Source organism: Rhinatrema bivittatum, chromosome 13, assembly GCF_901001135.1.
Source record: "Rhinatrema bivittatum chromosome 13, aRhiBiv1.1, whole genome shotgun sequence".
Lineage (NCBI taxonomy): Eukaryota > Metazoa > Chordata > Amphibia > Gymnophiona > Rhinatrematidae > Rhinatrema > Rhinatrema bivittatum.
This window is the reverse complement of record NC_042627.1, coordinates 46,920,150-46,937,468: the sequence shown is the minus strand read 5'-3', so window position 1 is coordinate 46,937,468 and position 17,319 is coordinate 46,920,150. Positions and strand designations below refer to the sequence as shown.

At 47.1% G+C, this 17,319-nt stretch overlaps 1 protein-coding gene across 4 annotated transcripts in view; it reads right to left on the bottom strand.

Annotated features, from left to right (window-relative positions):
- The window catches only part of ZNF280D (zinc finger protein 280D), a 570,468-nt gene that overhangs the window by 414,331 nt on the left and 138,818 nt on the right, over positions 1-17,319 (bottom strand). For all 4 annotated transcript variants that reach the window (XR_003852490.1, XM_029575754.1, XM_029575752.1 and 1 more), the window contains one exon: positions 747-864. Coding sequence is in view for 3 of the 4 variants with exons in the window: in XM_029575754.1 (XP_029431614.1) it covers positions 747-864 (118 nt within the window). In the remaining variant the exon portion in view is untranslated. The remainder of the gene's footprint in view (positions 1-746; positions 865-17,319) is intronic.

The window sequence follows — 17,319 nt, the reverse complement described above, 5'->3', positions numbered from 1 at the left end:
TCCAACCTACACTACAAAATGACTCAGCCTCTAGCTTGCTAATTACCCACATGTGAGGACCAGCCTCCTGCTTGAACTGGGATAAAGCAAAATTGCTTACCTTGTAATATGTGTTATCCCAGGACAGCAGGATGTAGTCCTCACGAATTCCACCCGCCACCCTGCAGAGTTGGGTCCTATACGTTTTATTTTTTTATTTTTTGCTAAAGCTTATTGCTACATATGAGACTGAAGAGAGACCCCCCTATGGCAGAGAATATCATGGCATGCTGGGCATGCTCAGTGGCCTCACAGGGCCAGTCAAGTTTCTAGAAACTTTGACAGAAAGTTTTCTGCAATAGGGCTCCATCAATGATGTCACCCACATGTGAGAACTACATCCTGCTGTCCTGGGATAACACCTATTACAAGGTAAGCAATTTTGCTATTTCAGTTAGGAGGGAATTGAAGATCTGGCAAACCATAACATTACTTGCAGAGAGGATGTTTGATTTTTTACTTTCTTGCTCAGAGAAAGTGAAAAAGCAATACCCAAGGCTCATTCCCTTTGTAAAACTTCAGGTGAAATGAGAAAATGGAGGCCTTTTGACTACAGTATGTTCAACAAGACATGACAAAAAATAAGAAAAGAAAGGACAAGCACGGCTTTCAGTTGCTCGCTTCGGTACAGTTTTGGATCATTTTAGTGACTATTTTAGTCAATGCTCTAATTTTATTGTATCATTTCCAAAACTTCATATACACACCTGCCATGGTGAGAGCTGGTCCTCCTTGGTATTGTGTTATATTTGTGTTTTGTCGCATGCCAAACACTACACCTGAAGACTTAGTTGATGGAACTTGTGATGAACTCATAATATAACTCTAGGAAACAAAACATGTTTAAATATCTTTGTTTCCTCAAACAATTTTTTTGTGGTTAGTTTATCATTGATTTATTGAGGTACTTTTATTATTCGCTAAAACACAAAAAGTAATCTTTAAGAGAGCAACAACATTAAAAGCAATCACATAAGACAGCAAATGGAGAAATTTGAACTTACCTGCTAATTCACTTTCCTTGAATCCTGCTAGACCAGTCCAGATGCATGGATTTATAATCACCCTGCCAGGAGATGAAGACAAAAACAGCGTTTCCAGTGACCTTATCGCTGCTATTATTTATTTATTTATTTGTTCAGCTTTATATACCGGCTTTCAACTTAATTTCAAGGCGGTTTACACGGATAGAATTTGCAGTAGCAACATTCAAAACACACTTATACTGAACCTATCGTTATACATGTTACATCATTTTTCAAAAACGTTAAATTAATAAAACAATACTTTTACATAGTCTAAAACCATTTTAAAATACAATAATACTGATAAAACCCCAATCATTTCTTTCCCTTCCTCATTTCTTTCTCTTCCTCCTTCCCTTCTTCACGCCCTCTTTCCCGTCTTTCCCCCTTCCCACCCTTCTTCCCCTTATACTCCTTATTCTATCTCATCCGCTAAGTAAAACTGAGGTAGGAAGGGTCAATTATTTTGGATAAAAGCCTGCTCGAATAACCAGGTTTTATCTGCTTCTTGAAGCTATTGATATTTTCCTCTGTACGAATTTCAACAGGTAAGGAATTCCACATCTTTGGTCCTGCCAGTGACAAGGACCTCTCCCTCACTGAATCGAGATGGGCTAATTTGGGTGATGGTATTGTCAATAGGGCTTGACCTAGTGATCTCAGATTCCGGACTGGGACATGAATGCATAATGAGGCATTTAGCCATTCGGAATTACTACCATATATGGCTTTATGAATTAAAGTTAGGCACTTGTATTGAATACGGGACTGGACCGGTAACCAGTGTAACTTCATCAGTACAGGGGAAACATGATCGAACTTTTTTGTGTCAGATAGAAGTCGTGCCGCGGCATTCTGCAACAATTGCAGCGGACGGATAGTCGATATTGGCACACCCAGCAGTAGGGCATTACAATAATCTAGTTTAGGTAAAATCAAGGCCTGTAAAACAATTCGAAAGTCGTTTGAGTGCAACAATGGCTTCAGTTTCCTTAGTACTCGCAGTTTATGAAAACCATCTTTTATAATGGCCTTCACTGTTGCTTTCATATTAAGCTCATATTAAGCTCATATTAGTACTGAAGCAGCATAGAAACCTGCCAGTTTCGTTATGACAAAGCAATACAGAAATACCCCATAAAAAATAGAAGAGAAACTCCTCAAACTCAATACTTCAACAGGATTAGAAAAGGAAGCAAGGTCCTTTGGCCCCGAGTTATGTGCTCATGGCTGGTGGAGCTAAGGTACCCCAAGCATTGGCTCAACACCCGTTGGTACAACCCCTGCGGAAGACCTGGGCATATCTCACCCGCCTTCTGGAGATCCCCAGGCAGTGTACTTATTTAACCCCCTTGAGCGGCAACCCAGACTTTTCGCCGGGCTCTACTACCACTTCCTTTGCCACCTGGCGGACCAAGGGTGTGGTTTATCTGGGCCATGTCTTAGATGCGGATGGGGGGTATCCACCTTTTGCAAGGCTACAGGAATTGTATGAGATACCGGGCACTCACTGTTTTGGCTATATGCAATTAGGCCATTATATTAAATCTCTTGGGGGACCAGGAGTACGTCTGGCGACCTTCAAAAAGCTTGATGGATTCTTTCATCTTGATGCCATCAGGGAGCCATCTCTATCCCGCTATTACAGTTAGCGAGGGCCTCGCCGAGGGAATCTTATACTCTCTCTGTCGAACGCTGGAATAGGGATGGGAGCTTCCAGTTAACACCCCGCATTTTTTCTTGTAGCATCAGGGGGGTCATACCTATAACTAGCAATATGTATTTTCGGGAGATGCACTTAAAGTTTTTACATAGAGCCTTTGTCTCGCCTCATATTGCCTTTAAGGATGGACTTGCTGAGACAGATTTGTGTATTCGATGTGGAAAGGCAAAGGGGACCCTAACGCATGTGTTCTGGGAATGTCCGGCTGTGCAAAGATATTGGCGCCAGATCCAAGCTTATTTGGAATTCTTAATTGGAGTGAGTTTACCTCACTCCCCATATTTGTGGCTTTTTCATTGTGTAACACACCATTTGCTTTCCAGTGCAGGTCCTCGAACTCTATTAAAGAAAGCTGGCCTTGTGGGAAAAAAGGTCATTTTACTCCTTTGGCGAGACAAGAAGGGGCCATCATTTTGGATCTGGCGGCTTCATTTTCATCGCTTCATGCAATTCGAAAATCTGGCGTCTCAAGCCTCACTGGGACAGCGTCACATTTTTCTCCGGAACTGGGACCCTTATTTGCAAAAATGACCCCACAGAGCTCGCAGTTTGGTGCTCAATGGATGAATTGGTATCTGTGACATTACCCGGACATTTTCAAATACGGCTATAGGTCTCTGGAGGGATTTGGGGGAGGGGGGAGAGGAGGGAGGGGGGAACAGCCAATGTGTGATAAATAATAGAGTGCTTGTTCATTCCTCCATGCCTGGTATGTTGTTTGATTATACTGTTTTGTGGTCCTCTTCGTTGTTACCATGCTATCTATTTGAATGTCTTGTTGATTTTGATTCACTCAATAAATATATTGAACATAAAAAGAAGGCACTAAAAAAACAAAAAAAAAAAGAAAAGGAAGCATAAGAACAGAATCAGAGAAGCCTCGGCCACCTCCCAAAAAGGAAAGGAATATTTATAAATTCTGCACACAATGAAGCTCATGACTAAAAACAGGCGAAATACAATCACTAACAAACTTCCAGAATGGATCCTGGACTGGTCTAGCAGGATTCAAGGAAAGAAAATTAGCAGGTAAGAACAAATTTCTCCTTCCTATTATCCTGCTAGACCAGTCCAGATATATGAGAAGTACCAAAGCCCCAGTTATAATTTGGGTGGGAGGATGTCAGTGCTACCTTAAGAACACTTGCCCCAAAGTCCGCATCCACCTTAGCCTGGACATCCAGCTCATAATGTTTAGTGAAAGAATACGATGACAACAAGAAGTCACCGAACAAATATCTTCCAAAGTAACAGCAGTAGCTTCTGCCTGCAAAGAAGCCGAGCTTGAGCTTGAAGCAACTCTGGAGTTTACAAACCTGTTCACTGGGTCAGAGATGCTTTAGTAGCTGCCTTATCTTTGCGAGGGCTACCAAACACACAGGGATAGATTTAAAAAAAATATGCGTGCAAGCATATGAACGCACAATTTTATAACATGCATGCACGCATGTTATAAAATCCGGGGCAGCGCACGCAAGGGGGGGGTAGAATTAAGCAAATTCGCACGGCGACAAGATCAGGGCTCCACCAGTTCCCTCCCAGTCCGCTCCAATTTAGGAGCGGACTGGGAGGGAACTTTCCTACACCCTACCCTAACCTCACTTCCCCTCTCCTCCCCACCCTCTAAAACCCTTTTTTTCCCCAGCCCGCCCCCTCACCCACCCCTTGCAGGAAGGCGGACACCTATGCGTGTACCGGCCTTTACACTTGTGGCCAGGCCTTTTTGAAAATAGGCGCAAGGCCCAGTCAGGCATGCAAAGGTCGGATTTTACGTGCGGGGGGGGGGGGGGGGGGGGGTTAAAAATCCAGCCTACAGTCTATCAGATCTTCTAAGGAATTGGTGACCTTTAGATATTTAAGTTGAAGCTGACAAACATCCAAAAACTGAAAAGTCCTATTCTTCGCAAGGCAATCCCCCCAAGAAAAGGCTACAAGTGGTATTGTCTGATTTAGCTAAAGGTGAAACTACCTTGGGCAGGAAAGATAGTTCTGGGTAAAACAATGCAGAATCTACAGAGAAATCTAAGTGTGGATTTCTGCAAACTAAGTCCTGAAATTCTGACACCTACTTAGCCAAGCAAATGACCACTAAAAAGACTGTCTTAAGAGAAAGATTATACATGTTTAAATAGACTCAAAACAAAAGCCCACTAGCACAGAGTGAACCAGGTTAAGGTCCCAGGGAAACCAGAGCTCTAAAAGGATGAGAAATCCTCTTTGCTCCATTAAGGAAACAAGCTACATTAAGATATGACATCACCAAGGCTTCCTGAAATCAACCTCTACAGCAAGAAATTGCTGATACCTGGGCCATCAGTGAGTTCAAGGTTAAACACCTTTTTCAATCCCACTCGCAATAAAGTAAAAATGGTTGGAATATCCACCCGCCATGCAAAGCAACTAGGGCAGGGTGGCCAATCTTTTGCACATCAAGAGCCACCAAACCAGAATTCACTGCAGTCAAGAGCCGCAAGATCATTCATGAGCAGGGGTGAGGGGAGCTGTCCCCCAAAAGAAAAGGCTAACTCTCTCTCTCCCAGACACAGAAGCACACACAACTCTTCCACTCTCTCCCACACTCTCACTTTCCCAGTCACACACACAACCCTTCCACGCGCTCTCCCCCCCAAAGACATACACACAAAACCCTTTCATGCTACTCTCTTCCAGACAAAAACATCCACACACATTTCCACTCTCTTTCTCCCAGACACAACACACACATCCCTTCCATTCTCTCTCATATACACACGCCGATCACAGAACACAAATGGACCCTAACTAAAGAAAAAAAAACCCATAACATTTAAGTAGAAACATGCAGACAAAAACTGTACTAGAAACCACAAGTCAGACCATGTTGCAGTGCAACAATGGGAAAACAGAATCTCCACCCTTCTTTAGAATCAAGAAATAAAAAAATCAAGAAATAAAAAATAGTAAAACCATAATAAAAAGTCTATTTCAAACAGCTGATGAAGGGAATATCCAATAATTTAAAATGCATATAATATGCTTTAAAGTTTTCCCAAGAAGCAATATAAACTTTCAAACCAGCAGATACAAACATCCAATAATTAAAATTAATAAGGATTAAATATCCTCCACTCTACATACCTAGGAAGAAGAAACGACCACTTACCTGATAATTTCCTTTCCTCTGGTACGATATCATTGATATGCAGAGCTTCGGATCCCGCCTGCACTTCCACCTTCGGAAAGCTTAACTGTTCACCTCACCACTGGTTCAAAAGGGGTACATTCCGCCAAAGAGTGTTCCCCTTTAAATTTTGCTTCTGGAACGACCCATACAAGGGCAATTAGCTCTTTAACTGCATCCACAATATGTTTGTGTAGACTGACCAAAAAGGGATCATTCTTTTGCACACCCGTAGGAGTCACCTCCAGGTACACCAAGCGGCTTCAGAGTCTCCTAATAGACTTGGTAACTCATCAGTATAAAAGAAACAGAGCAGAGTTCCATGAGGTTCTAAATCTGGAGGGATTTCCCCCCCCAGCAAGAGGGGAGAAACCTAAATCTACGCCAGAATCAACTGTATCCACATCCTCCTGCATATCAGGGACTCCAGTACCGTGGTGCTGTATGTGATCCCGCTTTGAAAGTAAGTACTGCCATCTCTGCTAGGCAGCTCTGCAGAAATTACTGAAGTCCTTGGAAAATCCCACTCAGAAACAGGAGGATGGGCCTCTACCAGGCCCTATAGGCCACAATCTGACGCCCTCGGATCAAACATTTCCAGAAGTTGTTTCCTTCCTAGGACCAACTGAAGAAGGGGCTGTCTGCAATGAATTGCCTTCTGCTCCAGTTCCCCTTGACTGAGGGGTTAGCCCAGTAGCCAGGCAGAGCTGGCATAACCTCGCAGAAATCCTTGGTTGTATTGCCCTTATATGGCAAGCAGCACAGATTGCTAGGCGATTAGCCTTATCACCAATGCCATAGCACTTCGCTTCTCTTATGTGACCAACTAAAAGCGCGTTCAAGCACAGTCACAGCATGCTCGTGCTCAAGTAGGTGCCCAGTTCATGCTCAAGTAGGTGCTTAGCGCACACTCTAAAGAAGGAACATCATATGCGCTAAAGTAGGTTGTCAGTATGCACTCAATAGATGCCCTGTACACGCTCAGGTAGGTATTCAATGTGTACCTAGGTAGGTGCTCAGCACACGCACGGTAGCGTTCAGTCTCAAATAGGCACACCACAAATAATGGAAGCAAATACATGCTGTGACCTTGTGCACACCAGTAGGTGCACACATTAGCATCTACGTCACCATACCGCTGGTCGGCAATCATGCACACAAACAAGCGTGTGAAAACGCTGTGGTGGCCTATCACGTGGCTCGAAAAATCGATCCTTCTGTCTAGGTTTATCTGTTGAATGTATAACTATGAATGCCATCCTGTAAACTGTTGTGATCTAAGAGCAACAAAATGGATTAGACGCCAAAGAAAAGTCCAAGTTTGAGCTTTATTTGAATTTAAATCTTCGCTCCTCCCGGTGTCGCGCGCCGAAGGTGCGCGACAAAGGGGCCCGCCCCTTTGTGCGCCCCTTCGTGCCTCTCCCACCCTTTCTCAGAACGACTTACTTTTTTTTTCAGTTTTACCCTGCCACCTCTTTTATCCTTTCCCTGCACAGTAAATTTCTCTGTACCCAACACCCTACCTCCACTCCCGCCCATTCATTCCTTCACAATGCCACCCTTTCACTGCAACTGCCCCCTACCATCCCAACACCAATACACAACAAACCAGACACCCCTATTATCCTACTCACCAGTACACCTCCAAAGAAGGCTTATACCAATATCTATCTCCCCACTAACACAATTTCTAGGCCTATCACTTATATCAATTCTCCTTTTCAATGCCCAGTCCTTGCAAAAGAAAACTCACATCCTCTATGACCTCCTAACTGACTACAACCCAGAAATCTGTGCAGTTACTGAAACCTGGCTCAGACCCCATGACACCCCCCTCATAAATCAGCTACCCACCGATACATATGATCTCATTTCCATTCCACGTAAGAACAAAAGAGGAGGTGGCTTACTCCTAGCTGCAAAAAAAGACCTTAAGCTTACACCCTATACCTGCAACCTCCCCAACCAATACGAAATTGGTCTCTTTAAATCCAAATCCCTCCAAATCTGCATTATCTACACCCCCCCTGGACTGCTAGAAAAAGACTCCTCTCCTCTGATCAAATTCTTTGCTAACTCTATAATTTATAATTTTTATAATTTAAAACCTGTCCTATTTTCCATCTCCATGTTTTCGCTCCCTGTTTAATGTAACTTTATTTTCTACCTAGATGTTAATTGGTTTCCCCTCAGTTTTATTGTAAACCGGTACGATAAGACCTGGTCTTGAGTATCGGTATAGTAAAAGAAGTTAAATAAAATAAATAAATAAATAAAACTCTCTATCTCCAGACCTTCCCACTATCCTCCTAGGAGATTTTAATCTACATGTTGATGCCACCCCCCCAATCTCCGGCATACGAAGCTTTCATCTCCTCTCTCGAAGCAATGGGCTTTACCCAAAGCATACATACACCCACACACAAAGCCGGACATACTCTTGATCTTATCTTTACAAACTCACCCATCAAAACCATCCACTCTCCTACATGTCTTCCTGTACCCTGGTCTGACCACTCTATCATCCGTACCACCCTTGCACTTCCCCCACCCACTCCTATTTCCCCCTCCTTGCCCCTATCACTCAAATACCGTAAATCATGCTCCTTAGATTCCCTCTCTCAGGCCTGCTCTTCCCTCACCAACCAACTCGACATCTCATCTCCAGACAATGCCTTTTCATCCTGGAACAACCTTACCCTAAACATTGCCAATTCCCTCTGCCCCATCATGACAAAAACTATCAAAGCTACCCATCCAAATAAAAAACCCTGGTTCTCACCTGAACTTAGAAACCTCAAGTCCCGCCTTAGAAAGGCCGAACGATGCTGGCGCAAACTCCCCTCCCCAGCACACAAGACAACCTACTACCAGCTTATGCATGAATACAGAAACACCATTCTTGTCACTAAATGAGAATACTATTCCAAAAAAATACATGGTTTCCAACACAACCCCAGAGCCCTCTTTTCATTGATCTCAAACCTTACCAAATCTTCCTCAGCACATACCCAAATCCCCACCTCTAAGAACCGCTGCAACGAACTGGCTCTGTTCTTTAAAAACAAAGTCTCCTCCCTCACCGCACAATTCTCACCTAACCCCAATAATCTGAGCCTACCCCTCCTCAACTCGTTCCCATCTACCTTGTCTACCTTTGAATCATCCTCCACCCTGGAAATAGAAAACATCCTAAAAAAAAATGAAACCATCCCCTCTAAACTCCTTCTTTCCATTCCGAAAACTTTTTCCAAACCCCTTTCTATCCTACTGAACTTCTCACTAGAACAAGGCATTGTTCCCAACCCACTCAAGCATGCAGTAGTTAAACCTATCCTTAAAAAACCCAATCTTGACCCCACCACCCTCTCTAATTTCAGACCCATCTCCAACCTTCCCCTCCTTGCTAAAACCCTAGAAAAGCTTGTTAACTCTCGCCTTTCTGACTACATTGAACAACACAACATTCTTCCCCCTACACAACATGGTTTTCGAAAGCACCTGAGCACCAAAACTTTACTCCTCTCTCTTACTGACACCATTATCAAGGGAACTGACTCTGGTACCTCCTACCTCCTTGCTATGTTAGACATCTCTGCAGCTTTCGATACTGTTAACCACACCATCCTCCTTAACATCCTAAACAGTATCAGTATCACTGGAGTTGCACTCTCCTGGCTTAAATCATATCTACAAAATCGCCAATTTACAGTTCTCCTAGACAACCACGAATCTGATGCCATTAAACTGGATCAGGGCGTTCCCTAGGGCTCCTCTCTCTCCTCTACCTTATTTAACATTTACATGCTTCCTCTCACCACCCTCCTCACTAATCTTGGCATCAAACACTTCATCTACGCAGATGATGTGCAAATCCTCTTCCCTTTCTCTGACTCTCTTAACTCAGCCCTCCAAAACTTGGAATCATGCCTTACCGCCATCAACAAACTACTCACTGACATGCACCTTGCTCTCAACCCCCAAAAGACCGAACTCCTCATCATTTCCACTAAACTACCCCTCCCTTCCCCTCCTCCATCCTACTCCTCCACCACCTTCCTCCCACACATCCGCAACCTTGGTGTTCGTCTTGATAATCAACTCTCCTTCAAACCCCAAATCAAAGCCATCTTAAGTGACTGCTATTTTAAACTACAAACCATCAGAAAACTCAGACCCCTCCTACACTTCTCAGATTTTCGCACAGTACTCCAATCTATCATCCTCTCCAAGATCGATTACTGTAATGCTCTCCTACTCGGCCTCCCTTCCAGCCACACCAAACCTTTACAACTCCTACAAAATGCTGCTGCATGCATCCTTACCAACACTAGAAAAAGAGATCATATCACTCCTACCCTCTTTGATCTCCACTGGCTACCAATCCAATCTCGTATCCTGTTCAAAACCCTTTCCCTGATTCACAAAAGTATGGCCAATGAAAACTACAATTGGCTCTGCCCCCCACTCCTTCCTCACACATCCACCAGATCCACACGTCCTGCCTTCCAAGGAACACTCCACTCCCCCTCTATCAAACCCTACAAGCTAAAATATACTATGAATAGAGCTTTCTCCCTCGTCACCCCCACTCTCTGGAACTCTCTCCCTCCAGATCTCCGCATGGAAACATCCACCCCAAAATTAAAAAAAAAACTAAAAACTCTGCTCTTCCAACAAGCCTACCCTCCCGCTACTCCATCCACATAGGGGCGGATTTTAAAAGCCCTGCTCGCGTAAATCTGCCCGGATTTACGTGAGCAGGGCCTTGCGCGCCGGCGCAACTATTTTCCATAGGCCTGCCGGCGCGCGCAGAGCCCCGGGACTCGCGTAAGTCCCGGGGGTTTTCGAGGGGGGCGTGTCGGGGGCGGGGCCGATCGGCGCGGCATTTTGGGGGCGGGATGCGGTGTTTCGGGGGCGGGCCCAGGGGCGTGGTTTCGGCCCGGGGCGGTCCAGGGGCATGGCCGCGCCCTCCGAAACCGCCCCCGGGTCACGTCTTGGCGCGCTAGCGGCCCGCTGGCACGAGGGGATTTACTTCTCCCTCCGGGAGGCGTAAATCCCCCGACAAAGGTAGGGGGGGGGCGAAAGCGAGTTCCCTCCGAGGCCGCGCAAGGCTGCACAAAATCGGCAGCCTTGCGCGCGCCGATCCTGGATTTTAGCAGCTACGCGCGTATCTACTAAAACCCAGCGTACTTTTGTTTGCGCCTGGTGCGCCAACAAAAGTACGCGCTCGCGCTGTTTTATAAAATCTACCCCATAATGTATAAAACTTTTTTCCACAAGACTATTTGATTTCCCTTGTAAATATCTTGTACATATAGTTCATAACTATTATAAAGCAAATGTTGCTTACCTGATGTAACAGGTGTTCTCACAGGACAGCAGGATGTTAGTCCTCACAAATGGGTGACATCGAGGATGGAGCCCACCACGGAAAACTTCTGTCAAAGTTTAAACAGAACTTTGACTGGCCCCTACTGGGCATGCCCAGCAAGGCACTGACCCTGCAGCCAGCAGGGGTCTCCCTTCAGTCTGATTTTCAAAGCTACAGGCAGTGCCTAGAAAGTAAAAACAAAACGAACCCAACACCGCGGGGTGGCGGGCGGGTTTCGTGAGGACTAACATCCTGCTGTCCTGTGAGAACACCTGTTACATCAGGTAAGCAACATTTGCTTTCTCACAGGACAAGCAGGATGGTTGTCCTCACAAATGGGTGAGTACCGAGCTGAGGATGTCCTGACTTGCACCAAATGCACCCAACGACGTGCAACAGGCAGTACAAGTGGGGTGGAATTTGGGAAAGGGCATCCGCACCCTACCGGGAAGGTGGAAGGGTGTTGGTACATCAGGTTGGAAAAAGGTTACGCAAGACAGATTGGCCGAAGATGGAGTCCTGTCTTCCAGCTTTGTCCAAACAATAGTGGGCTGCAAAGGTATGGAGAGAACTCCAGGTTGCAGCCCTGCAGATGTCAGGAAGCGGCACCGATCGAAGGTGTGCCACTGACGTCGCCATGGCCCTCACAGAGTGTGCTTTGACACGGTCTTGGAAAGGAATGCCAGCCTGCTCATAGCAGAAAGAAATGCAGTCCGCCAACCAGGAGGAAAGAGCCTGCTTACCCACAGGTTGTCCTAACTTGTTAGGATGGAAAGAGACGAATAATTGAGTGCTCTTCCTGTGAGAAACTGTACGGTCTAGGTAAAAGGCTAGAGCTCGTTTACAGTCTAGGGTATGCAGGGTCTGTTCTCCAGAGTTGGAGTGGGGCCTGGGAAAAAAGATAGGTAGTATGATGGATTGATTGATATGAAACTCAGAAACTACCTTAGGTAAAAATTTAGGGTGAGTGCGGAGTACCGCCCGGTCCTGCAGGAGTTTAGTGTAAGGCGGATAGGTAACTAGGGCCTGTAATTCACTAACCCTGCGAGCTGAAGTGATAGCCAAAAGGAATAACACTTTCCATGTGAGATACTTTAACTCACAGGAGTGCAGAGGTTCGAAAGGAGGTTTCATTAGACGACCAAGAACCAGATTAAGGTCCCAGGATGGGGCCGGAGGCCGTAAGGGTGGCTTCAGATGGAGCAAGCCTTTAAGAAAACGTGTTACTAGGGGTTGTACTGAAATAGGGACACCCTGTACACCTTTATGGAAGGCGGCTACCGCACTGACATGCATCCTAATGGAAGAGGTTTTAAGACCTGATTCAGAGAGATGCCATAAATAGTCCAAGAATTTGGAAATTGGACAGGAAAGGGGATCAAGGGACTGAGAAGTGCACCATGATGTGTACCTTTTCCATTTGTATGAGTAAGACTTTCTTGTGGAAGGCTTTCGTGAAGCTATCAGGACTCGAGAAACGGAATCTGAAAGGTTGAAAGGCTGAAGGACTAACCTTTCAACATCCATGCCGTCAGGGACAAGGCTTGGAGGTTGGGATGGAGGAGGCATCCGTCGTTTTGAGTGAGCAGATGCGGGTCCTTTCCCAGAGGAATGTGCCTGCGGATGGAGAGATCCTGGAGTATTGGAAACCATACTTGGCGTGGCCAGTAAGGTGCTATCAGGATCATGGTTCCTCCGTCCTGGCGTAGCTTCACGAGAGTCTTTGACACAAGAGGAAGTGGGGGGAATGCGTAGAGCAGACCGGTTGTCCACTTGAGGGAGAATGCATCCCTCGGCCGAGAGTTCTGGCTCCGAATGAGAGAGCAGTAATCGTCCACTTTGTGGTTCTGAGGGGACGCAAAGAGGTCTATGCGGGGAGAACCCCACTTGTGAAACAGAGAGGTCGCTACCAGAGGATCGAGTGACCACTCGTGCGGTCGGAAGACACGGCTCAGCCGGTCTGCCAATACATTGTCTACTCCCGGCAGGTAAGTGGCCCTGAGGTACATAGAGTGGGAGAGGGCTTCCGCCCAGATCTGCGCAGCTTCCTGACACAGAAGGAAGGAGCCTGTGCCTCCCTGCTTGTTTATGTACCACATGGCCACTTGGTTGTCCGTCTGGATTAAGATTATCTGATGAAAGAGATGATCTTTGAAAGTGCGGAGCGCATAGCGGATTGCTCGAAGTTCCAGGAAATTGATCTGGTGTTCGGCTTCCTCGTTGGACCATAACCCTTGGGTTTGAAAATTGTCCACATGGGCCCCCCAACCGATGTGGGAAGCGTCGGTGGTTAGGATAACTTGCGGATCCGGTGGAAGAAAGGGTAAGCCCTGAAGGAGGTTGACCTGAGTCGTCCACCAAGTTAAGGATAGGCGCAGCGCTTGTGTGACTGTGATTATGGAGGACAGAGGCTGAAAAGCTTGAATCCATTGTTGTCGTAGAGTCCATTGTGTTACCCTCATGGCTAGTCTGGTCATGGGAGTGACTTGAACCGAGGATGCCATGTGTCCTAGGAGAACTAGGAATTGGCGAGCTGTGGCAGTGTCTTGAGACTGGAGCTGGTGAGCTAGGGACATGAGAGTTTGGACCCGTTGTAGCGGAAGGTAGGCCTTTGCCTGTAAGGTGTCCAAGTCTGCCCCAATGAAAGATAAGGTTTGAGATGGGACGAAGCAAGATTTCTCGTAATTGACAAGAAACCCTAAGGAAAGGAGTGTGTTGATTGTCAATTGTAGGGAGGACCGGGCAATCTGAGGGGTGGAGGCCCTGATCAGCCAGTCGTCCAGATAGGGGTATACGTGGACACCTTCCTTCCTGAGGAATGCTGCTACAACTACGAGGCATTTGGTGAAGACCCGTGGAGCAGATGCCAGACCGAAAGGCAGTACTCGGTATTGATAATGGTCGCGGCCTACGAGAAACCGCAGATATTTGCGATGGGATTGTGTTATCGCAATATGGGTATAAGCTTCCTTGAGGTCGAGGGAGCATAGCCAATCCCCTTTCTGCAGCAGAGGGAGTAACGTGCCCAGGGTTACCATCTTGAACTTTTCTTTTTGCAGATACTTGTTGAGGGCTCGAAGGTCTAAAATTGGACGTAGCCCTCCTGATTTCTTTGGAATTAGGAAGTATCTGGAATAGAATCCCTTGCCTCGTTGAGAGGGAGGAACGAGTTCTATAGCATTTGATTGCAGAAGAAGAGATACTTCCTGTTGTAATTGAGCCAAATGGCTGGATAGACTCCACGCTTGAAGCGGCGGGGAGTCTGCCGGAAGAGTTATGAAATTGAGGTGGTAACCCTGTGCGATAATCGCCAGCACCCACTGGTCTGAGGTAATCCGTATCCAATGCTGTAGAAAGTGGCACAGACGACCCCCTACAGGGATGTGGGGGAGTGGGATATGGCATGTGCTCCGAGTCGGGAAGTCAAAGGCCTGCCGCAGGCCCGGGGGGTGGGGCTACAGCAGGTCTTTGTTTCCGAGGTTGGCGTGGCTGAGGTCTGGTGGAGGATCGAGCCGGACGAGGCCTAGTCGACGGAGGGTAATAACGACGTGGCCGAAAGAATGACTTTTTGGAGTCCTTCTTAGGTGGTGGTTTGGAGGATACCTCAGATGGAACAGACGAAAGTTGTTTCAACGTCTCGTGGTGATCCTTCAATTCCGCCACAATTTGTTGAATCTGTTCTCCGAACAGATTATCCCCTAAGCAGGGTAAATCGGCTAGACGATCCTGAACCTCTGGGCGAAGGTTGGATGATTTTAACCAAGCCCAACGTCTGGCTGAGATGGCAGTAGCTGAGACTTTCGTGGAAGCATCGAAGATATCGTAGGCCGTTCGGATCTCGTGCTTCCCAGCTTCAAATCCTTTGTGAAGGAGGGCTTGAAGCTGTGGCTGGTATTGGTCCGGTAAGGTGTCAGCGTAGTCCTGCATTTGTTTAAGGATAGCTCTGTTGTACTGAGTCATATAAAGTTGGTATGAAGCTATACGAGATATCAACATAGCCCCATGATACACTTTCCTTCCCACACTATCAAGAAATTGGTTGTCCTTGATAGGGGGAGTGGAAGAGTGTGGCTTTAAACGCTTGGCTTTCTTTTGCGCAGACTCAACTACAACAGAGCGATGATCCAGTTGAGACTTCTGAAATCCTGGTGCTGACTGAACGAGGTAGGTTGAGTCAGCTTTTTTATTGACTGGTGACACAGATGAAGGTGATTCCCAGTTTTTCTTTAAAAGATCCAGAAATACTTGGTGAATGGGGATGGAAGCGATGATCTTGGGGGCATCCAGAAATTGGAGCAGCTCCATCATTTGGTGCCTGTCATCGGTCTCAGATTGCAGCTGAAAAGGCACAACTTCTGACATCTCCTTTACAAAATTTATAAAGGAGAGATCTTCAGGAGGAGATCGTTTTCTACTCTCTGTAGGAGATGGTGGGGATGGTAAATCTGTATCTGAAGATGAATCATCACCCCAGGTATCATAAGGATCATGTAAGGTTTGCTGTCCTGAAGGACCTGGTAGAGGATCCAAAGGCATCGATGGAACCGGTGCTGCAAGCGGAACAGTGAACGGCATCGAGGGCTTCGGGGCCACCGATGGAATCGGTGCCGATCTTGGAATCGATGGAGCCGAAGGATAAATCGGTGGAAAGGTATGTGAAGGCACCGATGGAACGACACCGGACGGAGGAATCCGGAACGGTGTTTCTGCTGTCGATGAATGTCCTTCCGGAGATGATGGTGTAGTCGGTGCTAATGAAATCACCGATGGAAGGGCGCGCATAAGTGCCTCCATACGATTTAGTATCGGTGCCAACGCTTCCACTATAGGCTCGGTGGTCGGTTCCATCCTCGGTGGCAGAGTCGGTGCTGAGGTCGGTGCCTGAGGCGGTGCCGGAATCGGTGCCGGAGGCGGTGCCGGTGGAGGCTGGAATCTTCGCATCGCATTCTCGATGGCCTCCTGGACCAGCCGGTCCAGTTCTGCCCGGAGACCAGGGGTAAGCATACCCGGCTCGACGGGAGAGGGAGGCTGAGGCAGGGCCGGAGGGACCACCGTAACCGGTGGGATCACGGCCCCCGCACCCCGGGAGGGTGAGGGTTTCCTCGGTGCCTGCGAACGAGACGTGGACGGTGCCAGGTCCGACCGAGGCTTTTTCTTCGGTGGCTCGGCCTGTTCAGAGGTCGATGGTTGCGGATCCTCGACGGGCCGAGACTTGTGCCGTCGATGGCGATGCTTATCCTTCCGATCTCCTCGGTCATCCGGGGAGGGGACAGGAGTCGACGGCCGAGAAGTCATCGATGGTGGACGGTCACCGGCGGGTTGGCGATGGTGGTGCAACTTCGACGGTGCCGGTTCCGATGACGTCGATGCTATCGATGGCGTTGGGGTGGGTGCATGGAAGAGGAGCCCCATCTTCTCCATCCTGGCCTTGCGACCCTTAGGTGTCATTAAGGCACATTTGGTGCAAGTCAGGACATCATGCTCACTACCCAAACATAAAACACAAACCCTATGGGGGTCAGTGATGGACATAGTCCGGGTACAATCCGGACATCGACGGAACCCCGTCGCCATGGCTTAAGGCCAAATTTAGGCGCGGGCTCAGTAAGTTCCCACAGGCCTCAAGGGCCAAAATCGACGGCCGCCGATTAAAAAAGGGAAAAAACTTACCGGTTTCCGCGAAAGTGAGAAAAATTTGTCGAAGGGAGACCCCTGAGGGGCAAATTTTCTTCGGATAGAAAAATACCGAATTCCTGTCAGGAACGTGGTAAGAGAGCTCCTTTCACCGCGTGGCAACTGCTGCGCGGAAAAAAGAAGACTGAAGGGAGACCCCTGCTGGCTGCAGGGTCAGTGCCTTGCTGGGCATGCCCAGTAGGGGCCAGTCAAAGTTCTGTTTAAACTTTGACAGAAGTTTTCCGTGGTGGGCTCCATCCTCGATGTCACCCATTTGTGAGGACAACCATCCTGCTTGTCCTGTGAGAAAACCTGTATTTTCTGT